The sequence below is a fragment of the Giraffa tippelskirchi genome, chromosome 5, assembly GCF_054371585.1.
Source record: "Giraffa tippelskirchi isolate mGirTip1 chromosome 5, T2T-mGirTip1v1.2.pri, whole genome shotgun sequence".
NCBI classification, from domain to species: domain Eukaryota; kingdom Metazoa; phylum Chordata; class Mammalia; order Artiodactyla; family Giraffidae; genus Giraffa; species Giraffa tippelskirchi.
The window spans coordinates 94,369,141-94,392,694 of record NC_137279.1 but is presented as its reverse complement, the minus strand read 5'-3'; the positions used below and the strand labels follow the sequence as shown (position 1 = coordinate 94,392,694).

The 23,554-nt window shown below is 49.2% G+C and overlaps 1 protein-coding gene across 7 annotated transcripts in view; it reads right to left on the bottom strand.

Annotated features, from left to right (window-relative positions):
- Positions 1-23,554, bottom strand: part of KCNN3 (potassium calcium-activated channel subfamily N member 3) — a 168,505-nt gene that overhangs the window by 105,162 nt on the left and 39,789 nt on the right. For all 7 annotated transcript variants that reach the window (XM_081494611.1, XM_081494612.1, XM_081494609.1 and 4 more), the window contains exon 2: positions 17,615-17,710. In XM_081494611.1, coding sequence (XP_081350737.1) covers positions 17,615-17,710 — 96 coding nt within the window. The remainder of the gene's footprint in view (positions 1-17,614; positions 17,711-23,554) is intronic.

The following is a 23,554-nucleotide window of genomic DNA, read 5'->3' as shown; positions in this document are numbered from 1 at the left end:
GCATCGCCTGAGGTCACCCATTAGCATCAGAGCTAGCATCAGAACGTCATGAGATTCAAACTTTTGATTCCAACTTTAGCAGTCTCCACTCTGTACCATATCTCATTTTCTTTTCATAAAGGTCCAATTAATATTTTAGTCATTATTGATTTAATCCGGGGAGCATGAGAACACAACTAGTACAGACTGTTAATCGGTATTTATACCTTGAAGTGGGCCAGCCATGAAAATGTAGAAGCTTCAAAAACCACAAAGTAGAAGGGGCTTGAAGGAAATTTCGCCCCAAATGAATCAATCTTGTGTCAGTGCGGGATGGCCACAATTGCAATTCTACATAATGATCACAAATCTAGATTTCACATGGCCCCCTGAAATGGACCAGGCCAGTGAGAAGAGGCCCGTTCCCTCCCCACCATTGGTGCCCAAGGACTCCCACCAAATTAGAATGTTGCACCAGCCCTGGGAACTAAATTTATCCTGAAACGACACCCAGATCAGAATGTTCTCTGCCAGAAGAGATCCTGTCCCTCATTGTCCTCCTCTCTTTCTCCAGAGCCCGGCAGTATCGGCTGTCAATTCAGCCCTGTCCATTCAGCCTGAAAGCCACACACGTCCATGAAGCCAGCCCACAGTGACAGGCATCCCATGTTTAGATACAAAGGGCAGGAAAGGTTGAAACAAGCAAGAAAGGAGAGCCAGAGAAGATGGAGGAGAATGTGGAAGGAGGCAGGCTTAGATGATGCTGATAAGAGGTTTGAAAAGAAACTGAGAAGAGGGGAAAAAAAATGGCACAGATGCAGGGCAACTGTGACAGGCTCTCCCAGGATAAACCAACAGGGGCAGGAGTAGGTGCCTGTCTGAAGTCAGTGGCTCCTTTACAAGCCTCAGGCAGCATATCTCCTCCTCCATTTCCCTGGCGTTTGCACCTTTCAAACTCACTACAAACTGAGAAGCTCACACATCAGCCTCAGGTGATGTCACTGCTCCTGCAGGTGCAAGTTGGGCCTTGGGGACAGGAGCCCACCCTGCCAACACTCCAGGAGGGTGGCCGGTCCCGCCACACCCCCTCCCCAATCCCGCAGGCAGAGGAAGGACGTGAACTCCCTGCCTGAGGCAGGCTGCTGGGGAGCTGTGTATATTTAGGTAGAGGCTGGATTAGGGAACAATAAGAGCGAAACCGTAAAATCCTGAGGTTCTTGTAAATCTCATCAGTGCAGTTAAACAACTAAAAAGATCTGACAGAACAAGACAAACCGGGCTCCCCAAGAGGCCCTGGCTCCTGGTGGGGTCGTGTTCCGTCAATGAGATCACAGAACCCCAGGTTCTGGAGGGGCATTTTTCCATTCCTCTCCGTCTCAAACAAGAGCTTACCAGGTAGCTGTCATCTTTATGTCTAAAGATCCCCCAAGGAAGGAGCTCTTCATCATTTCCTCAAGCTCAGTGGTGTGCTTTAAAGTCAGAGCAGGTGCTTAAGCTTGCAGAAGGGGTGGATTTCCACCAAAATCTCCACTAGTCCTCCCTCCACCAGTCCTCCCACCTCCAGCCCCACCTCTGGTCTTAACGCTGACTACTGATGGTTTCTCAATCTTACATAAAATGCTTTGCTGATGCAACTTGCGGATCAATTGTCTGGCTTCCTTCCCCACCCCCCCACCAGATCTGTGAGTCCATTCTGATAAACACTCAAGGACTGCTACCACTGTAGACAAGGATGCCTCATCTCTCCTGATCCTACTTGCCAGGTTTTGGGTCCAGCCTCTTTTTTTTTCTTAATAATTTTATTTATTTTTTCTTCATTGCTGTGCAGGCTTTTCTCTAGTTGCGGCAAGCAGTGGCCACTCTGGTTGAAATGCAAAGGCTTCTCATTGCGGTGACTACTCTTTTTGTGGAGCACTGGTTCTGGGGTGCTCGGGCTTCAGTAGTTGTGGCATGTGGACTGAGCAGTTGCAGCTCCCGGGCTCTAGAATACAGGCTCAAGAGCTGTGGCACACGGGCTCTGAGGCATGTAGGATCTTCCTGGCCCAGTGATCAAACCCACATCTCCTGCATTGGCAGGCAGACTCTTCACTGCTGAGCCTCCAGGGAAGCCCCTCAGCCTTTCCGTTTGTTCTCGCTTCCAACCACTGCCTTTATGGCCAGCTGCATCCCTCGCATTTCCCCAGAAGCCCTGAGTTTCCCCCCCACTCTCCTCATCTTCTCCAGCAGGTCTCTTTCCCTCAAGCACCTCACCCCGCCCGCATCTGCAGAAACTGCACCCAGCCTTCAAGGCCCAACTCAAAGGCCCCAGAGGCAGCGGCCTCATTTCCATCCCCGGGGAAGGCCCTGGTGTACCCACACCCTTTCTCGTAGCTCAGCCCCCAGCACTTGGCACCCCAAGCGGTGAGTATCTGAGGCTTATCTCCCCATTAGATCACAAGCCTGCTTAGGGCAGGGGCCTTGCCGTCCACGTGGTGCCAGGCTCATAACAGACCTTCAATAGCTCTGTGTCAGATGAATTAATCACCTTTTGTCCAGTCCTCAGGGGAGGCGGAGAGTGGTTGCTATTTCAAACAGCAGCAGGAAGACAAATATGGCCCTGCCCTCCTCCTACTCCCCCTCATTCCACACACACACACACCCAAAAGTGGTCATTTCTCTTTGCTCTCAAATCAACAAGGATTCTAGTACATTCTGGCAAGAGGCACAAGAGAGAGCTGAGAGGCGCCTTGGAGAGCACTTAGCTCCCCACCCTGGTTACACAAATGGGGGATCTGAGGGTTGTCAGGGGCAGGGTGTGTGGGCACACACAGAGGACCAGCGTCAGGGGCTCACCCACCTCCCCACCACAGAGCAGCCGAGGGGTGTTGAGCTCAGAGGCTGCGGCCACTCTGCACCTGGCAGATGGCTCCACTGTGGCTGCTCACTGATCTCTGGTTGTGCCTGTGGCCAATGCAGCCACTGGTCAGCAGTCACGGCCAAGTCCAGCTGCTGCAGCCGAGAGTGGCTTCAGGAATGTTGGAGTCCGGGCAACACTCTCCTATGATGCAGGCTGCTGGGACAGCGTTGTGACGACCCAATCTTGCCAGGTGGCCAAGCACCTACCTCACCCTTTCATTCACAGATGGTGAGGAGCACAGAGACAGGGTCCACTAGGCAGCTCACGACTCCTATCCCACACCGGAGCACCACTCAATAAACACCGACACAAAGTGCACACAAGGCTGGGCTTATGGAGGAAGGTGGGTAGGAGGGTGCATAAAACCATAGCCTAGGGGGAGGCCACAAAATGTTTAGAATGAGAAAGATTTGCAGAGCCTTGAATTTCTTCTTCTCTATACCTCCTATCTTTAATTCAACAAAAGGAAGTTTACTTCCTCAGATTCCGTTTCTGGTGCCACATTTGTATCAATGGCTTACATGAAGCTATCACAGTCAAGCTTATCAAATGTGAGAAGACATGAAGCCAGGAGGGCCCCAAACACAGGCTGCTGAGTGAGATGCTAAAAGACCCAGATAGACCAGAGTGAAGAGCTGAAACCAAATGAACATGCGGAAAAGGCACAGATGCAAACGACAGGCACAGCTCTTGTCCCCAAAAGCCAACTGGACAAGCAAGGGTGGGAGCTTGGGGACAAGGGGGTAGAGGCCTGTGGCTTGGGTTGGCAGCTCTGTGTAGAAGACAGCACTAGTTGTCTTTGGCTGTAGTAATGGAATGAGCAGTGGTCCTCTGTCCTGAGCAACTCACACCCCCGGGCAGGTGCAGAGCAAGGGCACTGGGCAGAGCAGTGGTCAGGATGGAGACAGGGCTCTGATGAGTGCCAGGGAAGCAGGGGATGTTTCATATGGGCAAGAGAAGACAATGGGAAGTCCTGTGTCCAATCCAGGGGGGCTTCGGTGTTAAACTGTTGACCCCTTACCACAGGGACAGTTGGAAGGAGGAGGAAGGCAGGGCGGGGAAACAGAAGGCTGCTGACACCTGATGCACCCAGGACATTGGCAGCCAAAGGCTCAGTGTCCAAAGGGAAGGCCAGATGCAGCCCAGATAGGCGCTGACTAGTCTTAAGGGCCAGAAAGTGAAAGTGAAAGTCACTCAGTCGTGTCCGACTCTTTGCAGACCTCATGGACTATACAGTCCATGGAATTTTCCAGGCCAGGACACTGGAGTCGGTAGCCGTCCCCTTCTACAGGAGAGCTTCCCAACCCAGAGATTGAATCCAGGTCTCCCACATTGCAGGCGGATTCTTTACCAGCTGAGCCATTAAGGAAGCCCTGAGGGCCAAGTGGCTAGGAGAGAAGTAGGAGCCAGTCTCTTAGAGGGTGGGGGTTGAGGGAGGACAAAAAAGAGCAAGACCCAATAGGGCACCCAGCCAGACAGCCAGAGCTTCAAAGAAGGCTCTAGCCAAGCAGGGATCAGGAGGGAAAGCAGAGAAACCAAAGCATCATCCAGTCTTGATGGAATGCCACTTAGAATTGGCAGCCCCTAGCTCCCTGAGGGTGCTGGACCTCATCCTTGGGGTTGGCCTGGGACCTAAGGGGAAGACAAGAGGGGAATTAGGATAAGGTAGGGATTTCTTTCTTTCTTAACTCTTTATTTGTTATTGGGGTATAGTTTTAGATGAACAGTGAAGGGACTTGCCATACATATACATGTATCTGTGCATGAGTGCAAAGTTGCTTCAGTTGTGTCTGACTCTTTGCTACCCCATGGACTGTAGCCCGCCAGGCTCCTCTGTCCATGGGATTCTTCAGGCAAGAATACTGGAGTGGGTTGCCAAGCTCTCCTCTAGGGCATCTTCCCAACCCAGGGATCAAACCCAGGTCTCATGTCTCTTGCATTGGCAGGCAGGTTATTTACCACTAGCGCCACCTGGGAAGCCTCATAGATATATCCGTTCTCCCCCAAATTCCCCTCCCAAGGGAAGGGGTTTCCAACAGGCAGAGGGGCCACCATAGGGCAGAGCAGAGGCTGGGGCTCCCTCCTGGAACTGGAACTAGGGCTAAGGGCCCGGGGTGCTGCTGCAGGGTTGGACCAATAGCATCTGGGTTGTTGTTCTGCCCTGGGCTTTGTCATATTCGCTCTTGCCCTTTTTTGGAGAGGAGTCCCCATGGCTGAGCCCAAATTTTCAAGCTGCCTTCTCATCCTGCAGGAACTAGGGGCAGGAGAGACAGACCGAGGATGGAGCTCTCACCCAATGAGAGCTTAACAGGCCTAGAGACAACCTAATGGGCCTGGAGATAGTCCACTTGAGTCCAGCTCTGCCTCTCACCAGCCACATGACTTTGGCCACGTCACTTACCTTCTTAGACCTCAGTTGTCCTATCTATAAGGCAGGGATAGTAACAGAATTCACCTCACAGGACTGACCTGAGGATCTATGGAGATCATAAAGGACATAATTTCTGGCATATAAGAGATCAACAAATAGAGCCTGGCATTCTTGTCACTTGTGGGCTTACAAACCTTTTTTCAAATCTAAACTTGGAATCAGAACCTGGGCCTGTGATATAAGGGTGTCAAGACGGGGTGAAGGTAATTTCAGGGACTGACACAGTGAGAGAGGTATGCTGGTAGGAGATGAGTGTGTGAAAAAAGTCCCCCAGACTCAGAGGGGGACCTCACACACCCATGAGCCATCAGGTGCCTGAAGGTTACATAAAAGTGACAAAGTCAGGACTTCCGTAGTAGGCCAGTGGTTAAGACTTTGCTTTCCAATGCAATGGGTACAGGTTCAAACCCTTGTCCGAGAGCTAAGATCCCACACGCCTCATGGCCAACAAACCAAAACCTAAAACAGAAAAAATTTGTAACAAATTCAATAAAGACTTTAAAAATGGTCTATGTAAAAAAAAAAAATCTTAAAAAGAAAACTGACAAAGCCAGTTCTGAAGATGCACGGTGGTGATGGCTGCACAACAGCGTAGATGAACTTACTCCCACTGACTGAACTGTACACTTAAAAATGGCTAAAATGGTAAATTTTATATATCCATTTACAACAATTAAAAAAATTTTTAATGACAAAGTTACAACTGGGGCCCAGGGTCCCTCCCACACACCCACCAGGTTTGTACCAGTGATGTGTTCAGAGGAAATGGAATTCTGCTGGACTGAATTATATTGAATTCTTTAATTCCAAGATAAACTCGGCACATTTCATCTCTTTTCCAATTATTAGGTTTGGGAGAATTTGAGCAGTGGTGATTTTGCCATCTATTCTCTTAAAAACAAAAAGATGTCATTTTACCAGGTTCCTGCTGAACAGAGACTAGAATTATCAGCATTTTCTTGGTTGTATAATGCAATGAAGTCTCCAAACAGTAAAAATTCTACTATGCCTTCCAATTTCCCAAACCCTCAGAGAGTCAATTATCTTTAGCTCAGATTTAGAATCACTGCACTCCTACTACGTACAGCCCCCTTTATCAGCACAGCAGGGACAGCCACAAAGACGGTTACGAGGAAGCATGGCCCTCGTGGAGCTCATAACTGAGCAAGATGTGTCTTAATCAGGAGGAAGCCCTGGGACCCTGCGGTGCTTTCCAAACACACATCCTCAGGCAGTGGAGTTCCCTAGCCTGCAGGGTCCAGAAGTGGCACAGGGGATCTGATGCCCATCCCTGACGTAGAACTGAAGAGATCATCATTTGAAAACAGTAACAACAGCAGTACAAAAGTAGAATGGGGACTTCCCTGGTGGTCCAGTGGCTAAGACTCCAAGTTCCCAATACAGCGGGCCCAGGGTTCTACCTCTGGTGAGGGAACTGGATCCCACGTGCCACAACTAAAGGATCCTGCATGCTGCAACTGAGACCCACCACAGTCTAAAACATAAATAAATATTTTTAAAAGAACAATACAAAATAGAATGAATTAACTCTGAAAAAGTCACGGACAGTGCACATCTGCACTCACAGGGAAATAGAATATTCTATTAAGTTGAACGTTTGCTCCCCAGTGACTTTGAAGAAGTGGGAGTTTGTATTCATGGAAGGAGGTTGAAACTGAGTGCTGAGGAAGGGAATTCGGTCACTGACTTTAATTATCCTAAAAGCTTTAAGATGTCTGACCAGATTATATTTGTAAGAGACTTAAGAGGAGTCACCTTTAAACTTAAGTATGTTGGAGCCAAAGAACTGTCCTTTTGATTGTTTGCTATTTCAAGTTCAAGGCTATATTAAGGGGATAGCCAGCTCCCTTTCTGGACGGAGAAGGGAGGCAGTTAGGAGAAGGGAGAGGTTGCTTGGACAGTCCCACATGAGGGCTTCCTGAATGCAAACTTTATCAGTTTTTGCTATCAAGAACCATTCAGGGACTTCCCTGGTGGTCCAGTGGCTAGGACTCTGGGCTCCCAATGCAGGGGACCCAAATTCAATCCCTAGTGGGGGAAACTAGATCCTACATGCCACAATTAAGAGCTTGCATGCGGCGGTGAAGACCGAAGATCTCCCATTCCGCAACTAAGACCTGGTGCAGCCAAATAAATAAATAAAGATAAATATTTAAAAAAAAACAAAAAACATTCATAGCCACTCTGTCTACATTTTTCTCTCCTTATCATGAGCATCCTTCCAACATGGAATACTGGATACAATCAGAGGCCCCTGATTAGATCATCTGATCTAATCTGCCTACCTTACAGGTGACAAAACTCAGGTCAAAAGAGAAGTAGCCTACCCAAGCTCACACTGTGATCAGTACCCCAGCAGACCAGGCCCCTCTCACCATGTAAAGGGGGAAGAGGCTTGTTGGGAGGAAGTGCCTTGGATGGGGCAGGCACTTGGGCTATTTTTCTCCACCCGGTCACTCATTAGCTGTCTGTGTTGGGACAGTGATCTCTTGTATCCCTGAATTATAGCGGAAGCTTCTTGAGAAGTATGCCTTGGCCCTCCTCATTTCCCAAGGCTGGGACGGTGTGTGGTTTCCAAGATAACGCACAGCTGGGTGGATTCAGCCTCCCAGGCACCACCTCATCTTGAACCAGAAGGGGAAGACTAGTGGGAGGTGAGGTGACACCACCTCCCCATTTACAAACGATGGCTTCTCCCGAAACCAGTCTCCCCTCTGTCCCCCTGCCAGGGTCAAGGAAAGAGGACACCTCTGACATCCTGGAGTCCTGGAGCTGAGGAAGCTTCTGGAGGACTTGGCAAGAGGTGACTGCCTGGAAGTCAATGGAGCTGCAGGCAGCTGACTCCGGAAGTCTGGGACTGGCCCTCCAGGCTGGGGCAAGTCTGAACATGCCCAGGGCAATGGTTTTCACACCTGTTAACAGATGTAGCACACACCCTGTCAAGAAGCATGACATAGGATGACATTTCCAACTGCCAAAACAGAAAGTCAACAACAGGCAGCTGAGAAACATTACCTTGCTGCTCCCTAGGCATGCCGCCCTTGGGCTCTGGGGGGCCCCGAGATGGCAGTGGGAGACCACCACCCCTAAGGAAGGGCAACATGGCAGCAAAGCCCTCTCTGGGGCAGAAAGGGTTAAAGCCAAGTGTTCAAATATTTAGCAAATAAAACCAAAATGTCACACAGAGACTGCCAAGGCTAGAGTGGTAACCATGGCAATCCATGGCCAGCTGCAGATCTGAGTGTGAAGAGGCTCTGGGACCAAGGCCTGTGATGAGAGGGGACAAGAAGGGACAAGAAGGTGATGCAGAGGGTCACAGTGGGCCTGGCCAGCCCAGCTCACAGGGGGCAGCCTGCCAAGACCCTGGACCCCTTATGATGCACAAGCCAGGAACTTCAGGCCAGTCTCTCAGTCTTAAAGAGACTCAGTTTGGTCTTCTATGGACCGAGGGAAGAATCAATCTACCTGTCTGCCCCCGGGCTTGTTGTTCATTCATTTGGTTCCACTTATCGAATCCCTGCCGTGTGCCGGGTGCTCTTGGCTGTGGCACAGAGCAGAGAATCCGAGTCAGTCCCCACCACCACAGACCTGTGGTCAGAGCAGACGCAGGTGAGAAACAGTGTCCAGGTCAGAACCCAGCCAACTTCTAGAAGGGGCACCTTGCCCAGGGAGTGGGGGCAGCCAGAAAGCTTCCTGCTTAGGAGGTAAAAACCTAAAAGTCAAAGGGGTGAAGTCAGACAGGCAAGAGGTCTGACAATATACATGACAACACCCCCAAAAATACACAGCACTAGACAAGATGAGAGGAGACACCGTCGTCACCTGAGGGGGCTGCTAATGCGTCATCCTCTCAGCTTTCTGTCTTTGAAGGGTAGTCTGACAGGGACGCGTGGTTTTCGGACTGAGCAGCACTGGCCCCCTCTTCCCTCCTTCCTTTTCAGCCGTCCAGGTGCAGGCAGGTTGGTGCGAGGCCAGGCACCGTCCTCTGGACACATTCCCCATTTCCAGTCTCCTTCATGTGCGGCCATCTGTCCAGGGAGTGTTTGTTAGCACAGGGCAAGAAATGAGCATGAGCTCGGCAGAGGAGGCCACTATCCAGAACATTCCAGTCAAGTCCTAAGGTTCTGAAGGAGCTCATGTCCTCAGACCAAGCAGGCTGAGGGGCTATCCGGGGGCTTCAGGATCTCAGGGGTCCTCAATCTATCTGTTCAGCTCTAAAGGAGGACCTTGGCCACTGGCCCATCCATGAACCCCAGTGAAGGCCATTCAAACCCATCAGTCAACCAGCTAGAGACACCATTAGGAAATGTCTGTCAGGGGTTCGCAAGGACAGAAATCCCAGCGCCACCAGGGTGAGGCAGCTCCCTTGTCCCCTGGAAGACAGACAGACCTTCCTTTCTCTCCTCTTTAATGCCCCTGAAATGCTCCAGGCCAATTTCATCCCAAATACACACAGAACTCTGCTCCTGGTGAATACACTGCTTGGTTAAAATGTCATCTCCCTGTGAGAGGTTCCCAGCCCTCTCTGGCCACCTGATATTTCACACACACACAACTCACACCTCAAAGCTTATCAGCCTGGGTCCCAGTGGATCAAGGTCTAGGACAAGCAGCTTCCAAAGGCAGGGACCAGGTCTCAATTAGTTCTGGATCCTCTATGCCTGACATACAGTAGTCCTCACCTAACGCGTAAGACGTGACTTGAGCCCAGTTTCTTCTATAAGGATAAGGGAGAGTAAGGGCACAGAGCAAGACTCAGCCTGAACCTTCAGTCCATTCCCTGAAGGGAAGACACTCCTACCTAACTCATTTAGCAGTGGACCCCTAAAGCATCAGAATTCCCAGTGACTCCGTGGTAAAGAATCTGCCTGACAATACAGGAGTCACAGGAGATTCAGGTTCGATCCCTGGGTCGGGAAGATCCCCTGGAGAAGGAAATAGCAATCAGCTCCAGTATTCTTGCCTGGAAAATCCCATGGACAGAGGAGCCTGGTGGGCTACAGTCCGTGGAGTCACAGAGTCGAACGTGACTGAGTGACTGAGCACACACAGGCCCAAAGCATATGAACCAGTGACACCTCCTGTGTTCCAGATGCCCACGTCCCTGTGACAGCAGGTTTCACATGCCCAGGAGGGTACTCCAACCTACAGGACCATCGTGCCAGGGCATGTGAACCTTTCTGTAACATGAGCTGTCTCTTGAATATAATTTATGTCCTGCGATTTGAAGTAATCTCCCTGTAAGCTGAGAATTCTATGGCTACTTCATAAAAATATCCACATTTACACATAACTTAAAAGTCTCCACTCTTATTGGTCTCCTGTGTTTCAGATTCATGAGGTTGAAGACCTGTATCTTGTCACTGTTGTTCTGTTTCCATCAAATCTGAAGAGGACTAGAAGGCTCTGGAGGCCAACAACAGATTGTGATCCGATTGATGCTTTTTATGTTGAGTATGGCCAATAATCACAGACTGAAATTAATGATCTCTAAAGTTCCCATCTGTACTGGATGATGGGAAATCTGCTACTGCCTATGTCCTATGCTAGGTTCATAGCGGTCCCTCCATTTTAATTTGACAAACGTTAACTGAGCCCCGCTATGTGCCAGGCACTGTCCTGCAGCTTCCTGCCTCTGTAGCTTCCTTGAGGACACCAAGGCTCGGCTCCACACCTCCAGATGTAGGTGTACCTGCACTTTCCACCCGCTCCATCCCCCACCCCATCCCCCCAGGCCCTAAGCCAGGGCACTTCCTCCCTGGGGCACCCAGACCAGACCCTGGCTGCTGGGTATTTCCTCTCCCGCTCCACTGGCTCCTTCCTGAGAGCTGACAGACACATGCCGCCTCTCCAGGTCATATACGCTGACCAACATCTCTCCCTCTGCACTGTGTCCTCCCCAGCTGCCACTCTGCCTTCCTTCGATTCACAGCCAAACTTCTCAGAAGACTCATCAGTATTCAGTGTCTCTACTTTCTCACCTCCTACTTGGTCCTCCCTTCCCCTTCCACTGCCCTGTGACTGCCACTCCCAGTGACAGGGCTGATAAAGGGCACAATGACCTTCCCACAGCCAAATGCAAAGGACCAGTGTGGTCCCCAACTCCTTGACCCCTTGTGACAAAACTGACACTTCCTTCCCTGTCCCGGCTTCCTGACTCCCTCCCCTGGGGTCTCCTCTGACCTCCCTGACTGTTCCCTTCTCCTTTGTGGGTTTATCTGCCTCCCCCCCACTTCTCACTCGCTGATGTCCTTCTGGGGGTCTGTCCCCTGCCTCCTCTCATCCCACTGCCTCCTTCCCACCAGGCCTATCCTCTTTATCACTATCCTGGAGGCAGCTGGATGCCCACCCTCCCCCCAACTTCAACTTGGACATGTCCAAAACTAACCTGGTCATCATTTCATACCTCACCCTCCTTCTGTGGTTTCAACCATAATGAATGGCACTCCCAGCCACTGAGTTACCCAACCAATGGACTCCTCATTTCCCACAGACAGTACCTTCAACCTAATAGGTAACCAAGCCTGGTCAATTCTATTTGCTCAACATCTCTTAGGCACAGTCTCTCCTGTCCCAGCTCTTGTCTTGCTCTGATTCAGGGTGTCACCATCCCTCATTTTGGCCATGGAAACAAGCTTCCAATTAGGCTCTCTGCCTCTGAAATTGGCCCTTGCAACATTAGCCATGCTGCAGCAAAAATGTAAATCTGATCATCTGTCTCCCTAACTTAAACCCCTACCATGGTTCTCCCTGCTGCCCACAGGACAGTTCTAAAACCCTTCAGCAAGACATATGAGTTCCCGCTGGTCCTGCCATGCTCCAGAGTGGACCTGCCCCACTGCCCAGGACATTGTCCTCGAGTCATTCTGAATGTACTCTGCAGTTTCCCGTCTCAGGGACTCTGCATATTTTGAGGCCTCTGCCTGGGATATCCTCTCCACTGCTGTCAGCCCTCAAACACATCCTCATTGAAGCTAAGATGTTTTGCACATATTATCTAATTTGATCTGTACAACAATCCTGTGGTGGGTATTGTTAGTATCATTTTCCAGAAAGGAAATAGACTAAGAGAGAGTCAGTAGCTTCCTAAAGGCTACCATACATACTGCAGTGTGACAAAGAACATGATTTGAACCCACGTTGAACTACTAAAAAATCAGTGTTCTCAGCCTCCTGCTATCCTGCCTTTCAGGATGTCACTAAAGACATTAATTAGGGCCATGGATTCACTCAACAGTGACAACTCCTTGCAGAAGCAAAAGTGATTTCAAGGTTTCCAGCCAGAGAACTGGGTGCCTGTCTCAGGGTCTGCACAGAGTAGGCCCTCGTTAGGTACACACTGAATGAATGAACAAGCTAGATGGATAAGGAGGGTAGAGGAGGGAGGATACAGGGGAGCAACAAAGTATTTGGTGTTTCACTAGTCAGAATGGCCATCATCAAAAAGTCTACAAATAATAAATGCTGGAGACAGTGTGGAGAAAAGGGAAACCTCCCACACTGTTGGTGGGAATGTAAATTGGTGCAGCCACTATGGAAAACAGAAAGGAGGTTCCTTCGAAAACTAAAAATAGAGTTGCCATATGATCCAGCAATTCTACTCCTGGGCATCTATCCAGAAAAGATGAAAACTAATTCAAAAAGATATGTGCACCCCAATGTTCATAGTGGCACTATTTACAATAGCCAAGATATGGAAGCAACCTAAATGTTCGTTAACAAATGAATGGATAAAGAAGATACTGTATTATGTATATACACGATGGAATACTAATTAGCCATTAAAAAGAATGAAATAATACCATTGCAGCAACATAGATAGATCTAGAGATTATCATACTAAGTGAAGTAAGTCAGAAAGAGAAAGACAAATAAAATATGATATCATTTACACGCGGAATCTAAAATATGACACAAATGAACTTATGGGAGGCTAGTGGTAAAGAATCAGCCTGCCAATGCAGGAGATGCAAGAGACGCAGCTTCCATCCTTGGGTGAGGAAGATCCCAGGGAGTAGGAAATGAGAAATGCACTCCAGTGTTCTTGCCTGGAAAACCTCCTCCTGGACAGAGGAGCCTAGCAGGTTATAGTCAGTGGGGTCACAAAGAGTTGGACACAACTGAGCACAGGAAAAAAAAGAACTTATTTACAAAACAGAAACAGACTCACAGACATAGAAAACAAACTTATGCTTATCAAAGGGGGAATAAATTAGGAGTTTGGAATTAACAGATACGCACCACTACATATAAAATAAAGACTTACTGTATAGCTATATAGGGCAATATATTCAATATCCTGTAATAAATCACAATGGAAAAGAATCTTAAAAAGAATATACATAACTGAATCACTTTGTGGAAATTAACACAATATTATAAATCAACTGTACTTCAAATGAAAGAAAAAAGAAAGAGAGAGAAAGGGAGGGAGGGAGGAGTTCAATGCTTTATGACAAGTCGAGTCAGGGACATGCCAATGGCCCTAAAATGTGATTGTGCAATGGGGGGAGATGAGGCTGGCAGCCAATCTGGGAGGTGCTGGTGATCACAAACTACAGGAATAAATGGACTCCCCATAGGAGAGTGCAGTTTTCAAAGTTTTGATACATAACACAAAACCCAATGTATTTTGCTTTTCATTTCTTTTTGGAACACATTAGCCTGAGGAGAACAGATGCCTGGGTCTTTAAGCCTCTGTGCTCCAAGACATCATCCTCAGATGACAGGGGCTGCCTGGTGGGAAGCTTAGGGACCTTTTTTCCCTGCCACAGAACAGAGGGGGGCTGAGTGGATGTTCCAGAGAGGCCCGTTTCCTCTTAGTTGGAAGGGCAGACTTTCTAAAACTCACAATGCCCAGTCAGGGACAGCCTCCCGCAAGAGGTCGTGACTCCCTGTGACAGGCCGGCCCACAGAGTGGGAGCCTCCTGCACTGGTGAGGGGTACATGCCATCACCTCTAAGAACCTTCCAAGCCTCAGTACAGGACTTGAAGCCAGAGTTTGGTTGAGAGGTTCCCAATAATGTTTCAGAATTCTTCTTTCTCAAAAATGCAAGTTGTCCATATAACAAAGAGGAATCCTATTGCAGAAAGCACTCCTGGCCTGCTGTGTGTGCTGGGCCGGGGCCAGGGGCCTGGGTGTGAGCAACTGGGGCAGGGCTAGGGGGAGGTGGAAACACGACCATCCGGTTCCTGCTGCAATTGAGCCAAGTGGCCAGCAACTGGTGTGGATAAGGAAGTGGCAAGCATATCATTGACACAAGCCCCTGACCTCACCCTACCCTGTCCCTGACCTGCTTCCCAACAGATGAGCAGCGGCTGGCCTCTCCCTATAGAAGAGGTTATCCAAGCAGCCCCTCTGGATGAGCAATCATGCCTGGGATTACCCTCCCTCCACTCACTCTCAGGAGGCAGGTCCCCCAGCTGGCTGGCACCAGACCTCAATCAGAGAATTACAGAATTGGGGTGTGGTGGGCTTAGGATCCCCAATGAACAGATGTGGAAACTGAGGCCCAAGACCACAGAGCTAAGTAATGGTCAAAATGACTTTGGAAATCAGACATCTTGAATCCAGCACCCTTTCATTCAAAACATCCCCTGCAGACCCCGGCTCTCTGTCACACGCTGTGGGTCCCTGGAAATACAAAGATTCACAACATCATTGTCCCTGAGGCTGGGGAAAAGGACACAGAACAGAAAACTACAATATGGTCAGGTGAATGCGTATGAAGGCCCTGCTGTCTGGGCCCAAACCATTCCAAATTCCCTCTGGCAAAAGAAGGTCCCACTAGAACTTTCCAGAAGAAAGAACTTCACTGGACAGGTAAGAGGCACAGAGGGAGCCACGTTCTGGTGATAACCCATGTGTTGATGGGCCAGGTAGGATGACGGACTGGGTGGTGGGAGCTGAGTGTGCAGGCAGGGTAGAGAGAAGTCCAACCGCTTGCTAGTACCAGGTGGTCCTGACAGTGACCATCTGGTGGGCACAGCTTGTAAGATGAGGCCCAGCTGGAACAGAGGGACAGAGGGGACAGTGGGACAGAGGTCACAGGAAAGGGACCCATTTCCATTTCATGAAGGCCCAGTCTGTACTGTGAGCTGTTATCTACCACCCTCTTACAAGTTCAGCAAGGTGGATGGTATGACTTCCACACTTCACATGGGGAAACCAAGGCCCAGAGAAGTTGTTATAAGTTGTTTGTGGCCCAAGGGCATTCAGGCTGAAGTGTCTGAGCCAGAATTCAATGTCTTCACTGACTTCACTTCGTTGCTCTGAACTGTGAGTGTCAGGCCCAGACAAGTAACTGATATAGCATCCTCTGGTGCCCATAATGAGGGCGAAGCAGAGACTAGCTGTGAGGTAAGAAAGGGCAAAGTGTGCCCAGCTCGGTGCTAGCCCCACCACCTGGCCAGAACTGAGGTCACAACTGCAGTTGGGTGGGGTCAGGTCTGAGAGCTAAGGCTGCCAGCCCTGGGGATGGCAGGGCAGCACACCAAGAGAATCAGAGAAGGGACACCTGGCTCTTCCAATTCCGAGGCCTGGAGTGGAAATAGCAGCAGTCAAGCCGAGCGGACCCACCGTGCGGGCATGAGGCTGAGACCAGCTTCTTTCCCCCTTCCCCAAGCCTGGATCACAGCTGAGCTTCACTACTCTGCCTTTTTCTCTGGCCTGTGTGAGCCCTCTGCACAGGTCAAGTTGATATAGTGCAGTATAGATGCCTCCAGATGAGGGTGCAGGGGCTCAGAGGAACTAAGGAAACACCTGGGTCCCACAGCTGGTTTGGGGCGGGATAAACCTGGCCGGAAGCCCCGACTGTGACTCCCGGTCCCGTCTCCCATTCCTGCCCATTTCTCCTGTCTGTACTCCTGGCTCCTTCCTGGAGTTAAAGCCCACCGTGTTGTCCAGGTCGGACCCCACAAAGGAACCTGCTTGGTGGTGTCCAGGACTCTCAGCCTTCACAGCACAAGCTCTGTCCCTGCACCTGTGACCCCTCTGGAGACTAAAGAGTCCCCACCTTCTCAATGAGTGTCCTCTGGTCATCAACAGAGTGGAGCCAAGGTGGCCTGGAGCCAAGGCTCCCTCCCCTAGGCCAGCTGCAGTGGCCCCCGACATGCAATGGGAGAGCAGACCACCCTCCCAGGAGCAGAAAATGCTCACCCATCTCTGCCTGTGCAGCTACTCAGCCCAGAAATGCTGGGTGACAAGAGGTACGATATTTGAAGTTCACAGAGCCCTCTCATACACTACCCATTCATCCTCACAACAACCCGTAAACAGTGGAATAAAAAGCCCCATGTTCCAGACAAAGAAAAGTTCACATGTTCCAGACAAAGAAAAGTTCACACGTTCCAGTCCAGAGAGGTCACAGGGCTGGCCAGAGACCTGCTGTGAGAAGAGGTCATGGCCGAATCTCGGCCCCAGCTTTCCCAGCTCTGAGTTCTGGTCTTCGTCAATTTCTCGCCTGCTGCCCAGATGTAGATCTATCTGTGCTCCTCCAGCCAAAGGACAGGGTTATATTCAGATGTGCATGCAAGTGAGAAAAAACATCTGGATGGGCCCCAGCACAGCAGGTCAGCCCTAAAGGCCAGGTGACACGGGAAACCCATTGTCAGGAGAAGATGCCTCCGACCTGCTCACTCCTGCCTGCCCTTCCCAGCCCAGGTCAAACCATCCTCCTTATAGCGTCCAAACTGGAGTACACCCCAGAGGCCAGGCCAATATTTCTCTGGGTGCCAAGTGACTCCTGGGCAGCAAGAAACAGAGGCCTCCTCAACCAGAGCAGATTCTATTCTATCTAGAAAATGACTCCTTCCTGGCACAGTCCAGGAAGGGGTAAACACACCATCAGACTCCTGGTGTTATCGGGTACAGTGTCTGTGTTTGTGCGTGTGTGTTTGTGTGTACATGCAAGCACATGCACCCAAGGGCATAGGAGGAAGGTCTGCTTCACTTGGGAGATTCAATGGCTCAAACTCAGAAAAGATCCAGCAAGAGATAGAAAGGGTAAAGTCAGTCTTTCAGTAAAACAGTGCAAAATGAAGACTCTGAGCAGGACTGTCCCCAAAACATGAAGCCATGTTTGCCTCTGGGATAATCACAATGGTTCTAAAGCCCCAGAGCAGCGTTACCTCTCCCACGAGGGCCCAAACTGAAAGAGAAGAGCCACAGTCTCAGATACTGTCTGGTGAGATCCCCCACCTAGTTCCTGAGGGAGTGGGGGCGGGCGGGCACAGCCTGGAGCAGAGGAACGGCCCCTGCATGAAGGGATGTGGGCAAGGGCACCTACCTGGACTTCACGTGTGTGATAGGCGATGATCAAACCCAAAAGGATGATGGTAGACAGACTGATAAGGCATTTCAGGGCCAACGAAAACATGGAATCCTGCAGGAGAAATGGAAAGAGAGGATTAGAAAAAATCCAGGAGAGAACATTTCACTCTGAGGCTACGTAAAGGGGTGAGGGGCAGTGACAGCAAAGGAAAGACTGTCACCAGCACCTCCCAGGAGCAGGATACAGCACAAAGTTAGCCAGATCCCCAAAAGCACCTTGGGCTGGGCCCTGGGCTGGCCCAGTCTCCGTAGCTGCCCTCTGAGCCTCTGTTTTCTAGGGTTAAATCATATTTGCATTCCCGGGATGAGCCCTGCTTGGGCGTGATGTATTATGTTTGTTATACATGGCTAGATCCAGTTTGCTGATGTATTGTTTAGAATTTTTGCCTCCATGCTCATAAGTCATATGAACATAATTCTTTTCTGTGCCGCTATTATCTGGTTTGGGCATCAATACTGTGCCAGCTTCGGCCTCTCTTTCCTCTTAACAAACCTGAAGCAGAGGATTCCAAGGTCCCTTCCATCCTGACAATGCAGAGGTCTCTCAGGAATGAATGAGAATGTCCTGGTGGTGGCTCTCCTATTTTAGGCCAAGGGTGCGGAAGGAAGCGAGGGCAGTGGAGGAATTCCTGGAGAGGGAAGGGGGCTGAGCACAGGAGCACAGCGAGGTTCCTGGGCAGGAGAAGGGCACTGAGGGTCCCTTCAGCTGAGGCTGGGGGAGGCAGGGTGGGTCATTTGGCCTCTGCTGCAGTCCTCCAGCCCCAGGGCAGCTTAGGGGACCCACATGGTTAGCAGCAAGAGCTCCAGACTGGCCCACTGGATCCAACCCCTGACACGGCCACTTTACTAGCCATGTGATCTCAGGCTGCTCACTCTATCTCTGCACTCAGTGGCTTCTGGCATCAGATGGGGATAATAGCAGTACCTACCTCTCAGGGCTGCTGTGAAAGATAAAGGCACTCTATAAGATTGAAGGCAAGAGGAGAAGGGGATGACAGAGGATGAGATGGTTGGATGGCATCACTGACTCAATGGACATGAGCTCGAGCAAACTCCAGGAAACGGTGAAGGACAGGGAAGCCTGGCATGCTGCAAATCCATGGGGTCACAGAGTCAGACACGACTGAGCAACTGAATAACAATATGTAAGGTGCCTAGCCTGGTACCCGGCCCTGTGAGGGATGGCTACTGTCATTTCCCTCACCTTCTCTGCAGGGCTGGTACCTCCTGGGCATTTGGAAGCCAGGGAGCAGAGGTGGCTCCCAGTCCTGGAGGAAGGAGGGAACATAGCCCTAAACAAAGGTAGCAGAGAGCCAGCAGTACTTCCAAGCACGCTGTTGTAGCCCCATGCATCTTGAGAGATGCCTGCCACACGAGAAACAGTCCCTGTGCTCCAGAATCATAAAATGCTTAGTGTCCACAAAGCAACTCACTGTTTACAAGGTGGTTTCACACCTTGTTCTCATCCATCCTCAAGACAGCCCTAGGTCTTTCACCCAACTTTATAGATACTACAGGTGAAGGCTCAGACGGGTGAGTGGCTCAGGCCAGGGTTCAAAGCCAAGGCCTCTGACTCACTGCCCAAAAGTGCTCAGCCCACTCTTCAGTGGGAAACAGAATAAAAATGTGAGAAGTGTCCATTTACAGAGACCCAAATGACAACTTAAGATAATAATGGAAGGTGTCTCAAAGGTGTGTGAGTGCATGCTAAGTCACTTTAGTCATGTCCGATTCTTTGAGACTCTATGGACTGTATAGCCTGCCAGGCTCCTCAGTCCATGGGATTCTCCAGGCAAGAATACTGGAGTGAGTCCACATTTCCTCCTCCTCTCAAAGGTGGGATATAATTAATTACCATGTGAAACCTTCAGTAGAGAGGGGGGAGACATCACTGTCCAAGAAAGCAAGCTTTCGGAGACAGAGGGAGGGGTACCTGAGATCTCCAGCATTGGCGGGGGGGCTCCAATGTGGGGCAGCCACTGGCATCAGTGGAGGGCTTGGATTTGAGCCCAGGATTCCCAGATGCCCAAGTTTGTGTTCTCAGTCACCCTTTGCAGGCTGAGATGGAAAGAGAGCAGCTCTCCCTAGTGTCTGCCAATCTACCATTCATCTATTTGATACAGTTCTGGGGCCCACTTAGTGCTGGGAACCCAAGGGAGAACCCACGCAGGAGCTCATTCTTTCTTTCTTTCATGACGATTTCAATCACTTCTAGTTTCTTGAGCACCTGCTAGGTGTCCAACAGTGTGCTAGACACTACAGGATATTAACAGAGATCCCCTGCCTACCAGAAGCTTCCAAAGTGGCTTATACACAGACCCCGACTTTCTATACTATGTAGGACCATCCAGCTGCAGGGAAAGATGTCCATTTTGCTCTTCCCAGACAATGGTCTAATTATAAGCCACTTTTCATGTAGCCTCTTGTATGTTCTACACTTAATGAAGAGCAGCCTCCAATCATTTACTCAGCACACGTGCACAGAGATGTCTCGAGGAGTACTATGCTGCTCCAGTTAAGGGCCCAGGACAAAACAGAACACAATTTCAGCCCTTTGGAAGGTTCCAATCTTTGAAAGCACTATTGGGTGCCTGAAACACCATCTAAACCACAAGACCTAGTGGGGCTGAAGAGCAGGTGGTGAATTCAGGGACACTCAGACTTTGAGGATAAGGCCACTTCCCCTTCAGAAATCAACTGGGAACAGATCATAATGTTTTCGAGCCAGAAATGACCATCACTTTCTTCTCAAAGGGGTCTGAAGACATCTGGGGAGCATCATGCATCCTCAGGGAAGGATTTGGGATCAGCTGCGTATTTCAAACTCTAATTAATTTCTTTTGGCAGAAATTAACCAAAATCAGAATCCAAGTCTATTTCCATCATTTTTAGAGGAAGAAATAAAGGGAAAGGGGCCAGATGCTGTCTCCTCTCCTTTGAGCCTCTTCCTTTTGTTCTAAAACTCAAAGCCTTTACGTAAAAGGCAACCCCACCCTCTTCTTGGTTTTGGCCAGTGAAACTTCGTTGGCCAGCTCCAGCCCAGGTGGAGACGAACGTGCACTGGATCAGCGGGAATGCTCGCTACTTTACAGATTTCTTTGCAGTCTTTAGCACGTCAATAAAAAATAAACCATCAACCATTTTTAATAGTCAAAAATATGTCAAAAAAGTCAGCTGGACTAGAAATGTTTTCTATCTGTTAAAATGCAGAATTATCTTTTCTTTGCTGTCTGATCTCCAACTAAGCTTGAAATTGATATGGTTCTTTGGATGATGGCAGCTATCAGGGCTGGCTAGCTGCCACATGCCATAAAGAGATAAAAAGCGAGCCAAAAACTAAAGCAAAGTTCATGGATAGGGAACTAGAAGGCCCCCTTCCAGTAGCTCAGGCCTGGCAGCTTGTGCTGGGTATGTGGAAGATTCCTCTCACGGAGGCGAAATATCTCTGGAAGCAAACCCAAGCACCTGTAGGGCTTAAGAGCCTGTGGGACTGGGCTGAGCTGCTCACAGCACTCCCTCCCAGCCCAGTGAGTCCCTTTGGCCCTTGGATGGCAGTGAGTGGGGGCCAAACAGGTGTGTGTACATACATACACAAGCCCTGTGATCACCCCAACCGATCAACCCTTCTCCCCTGCAACTCAGAACTTTTAAACAATAGAGTAATAATCCTTAATACACAAGAATGCTTACGAATCATACCTCAACAGATGAGTTGTTTTTTCAAAGCCACTTATTCCTAAATGCTCCCAAATATTAGAGTGGGTAAGCAAATTGGAGACTAGCCAGTGATGGAACACTATGTTGTCACTTAAAGCCACTTCTGTAGAGAATACTTGAAGACATCAGGAAAGGTTCATAATTCAATATCAAGTGATAAATCCAGACCCCAAAACTATATATATATTTCCAATTATTTTTAATGTAAAAATGACTGAAAATATATAGTATGATTCTATTAAGTGTCAGGGTACCCAACTGTATTACCTCTGATGCTCTGAGTACAACAGGTGCTTAATGAGTGCTTCTTGAAACTTCTTAATAATAGTGCTTTTATTTTGACCTAATGTTTACTAAGTGTCAACTACATACCAGGTCCCAGACTATGCCTTCTACACAAATTACTTTGCATCCTCACCCTACAGATGAGGTCATAATGTCTCCATTTTGCTGATTAAAAAGAAAACTGAGGGACTTCCCTGATGGTGCAATGGGTATGAATCCGTCTGCCAATGCAGTGGATATAGATTGGCTCCCTGGTCCAGGAAAATTCTACATGCTGTGAAGCAACTAAGCCCATGCACCACAACTACTGAAGCCCCCATGCCTAGAGCCCGGGCTCTGCAATTATAGAGGCCACGGCAATGAGAAGCCCCAGGATTGCAACAAAGAGTAGACTCTGCTCTCTACCACTAGAGAAATCCCACATGCAACAACAAAGACCTAATACAACCAAAAATATAAATAAATAATTTTTTTAAACTGAGGGTCATAGAGACAATGTGACTTCTCCAAGGTCATACAACCAGCCCAGATTTTAGCTATACATCAGATTTTTCTATATACCATGCTCCCCCCGTGCCTTCAAAATGAACTAGACTCCCATGTGAGATGCTGAGTTTGTGTCATCCTAGTAGAGGCTGGCTACAGCCATCGGGGTGCTGTAGAGGGGATTCCTAGCAGGGAAGGAGGGTGAACCACATTCCTACAAGATGCCCCCATCTGTGTGGTCCCTGTTCTGCTCCAAGTCAAGCAAGAACCAGCCCTGCACAGATCTATGACTTCTCATTGATGACAACAACCTGTTGTAAAGCACTGCTGTAGGGGCCTGCCATGCATGGTGGGCATCGTCAACCCCCTTTGACAGAGGAGGAAACTGAGACTTTGAGAAGTCACCTAATTTGTCCAAGGATGTGGCCAAAAAATGGAAGCAGGACTTATTCCAGATAATCTGCTTTCAGGCCCCGTGCTCTGCCCATGCATCAACACCCCACCTGCCCTGCTGCTCAGACCTTTCCAGCCTCCAGTTTCTGCAGTGAGCTTTCTCAGAACCGCTCCAGCCCTTCCTCCCCTGAGGCTGTGCGGAGTGTGATGGAGTGTGTTCCTGGCTTCTGAGCCAGCCGTACAAACTGCTCTCCCCGCCTGCCTTGTAACTTCCAAAGACAAGCCAGAACTGTAATGATTATGGTAGATCTTCCCAGAGACTTTGAAGTCCTAAATGTGTTTTATCGTTGGAACATTTGAAAATAACAGAAAACCATACTTGCAAGCAGAGTCCTAGAGGGGCACTGAAAACAAGTGAAACATATCAGGTAAAAAATGTGGAGGTGACTTCCCCCAAGAATGAGTATGCATGTGTACATATGAGGCCCATTCATGATCTCTGTTACTGGCTGGAATCCCCAGAGGGGAAGAGGTGATACCATCTAAAGTCTGTATCTCCTGAATTAAGATCTACATTTTATGCATTTGATTTGGGAAATAATTGATTTAGAATTCTTTTCTGCTTAATAAGGTCAACTTTTCCTTCAATTTCATGGAGAGGCTCCAAAACTGATTGACATTTCAGCATCAGCTTAATACTGTGGCTCTATAATGGTTGTCCTAATCGGACACTCTTGCTAATTAATGCTATGCAAATTAAAATCCAGCACCTCATCCACTGGCCGGGAGACTGTATTCTTGGTTGATGTTCTCTGCTGAGACTCAGCTTCTTTCCTCAACCTGGTGCTTTCATACCAGAATCAAGCCCCTGACTTCCTCCTTCCTCTGCTCTTATCCTGCCTCTTTCCCTGATCTCTTATTCTCATTCACCCTCCACACCTTTCACTCTAATGCTCATCTCTTAGCTCAGGCGCATCATCCCAGGTTAAGCTGCCTGATTTAAATACATCCCTGG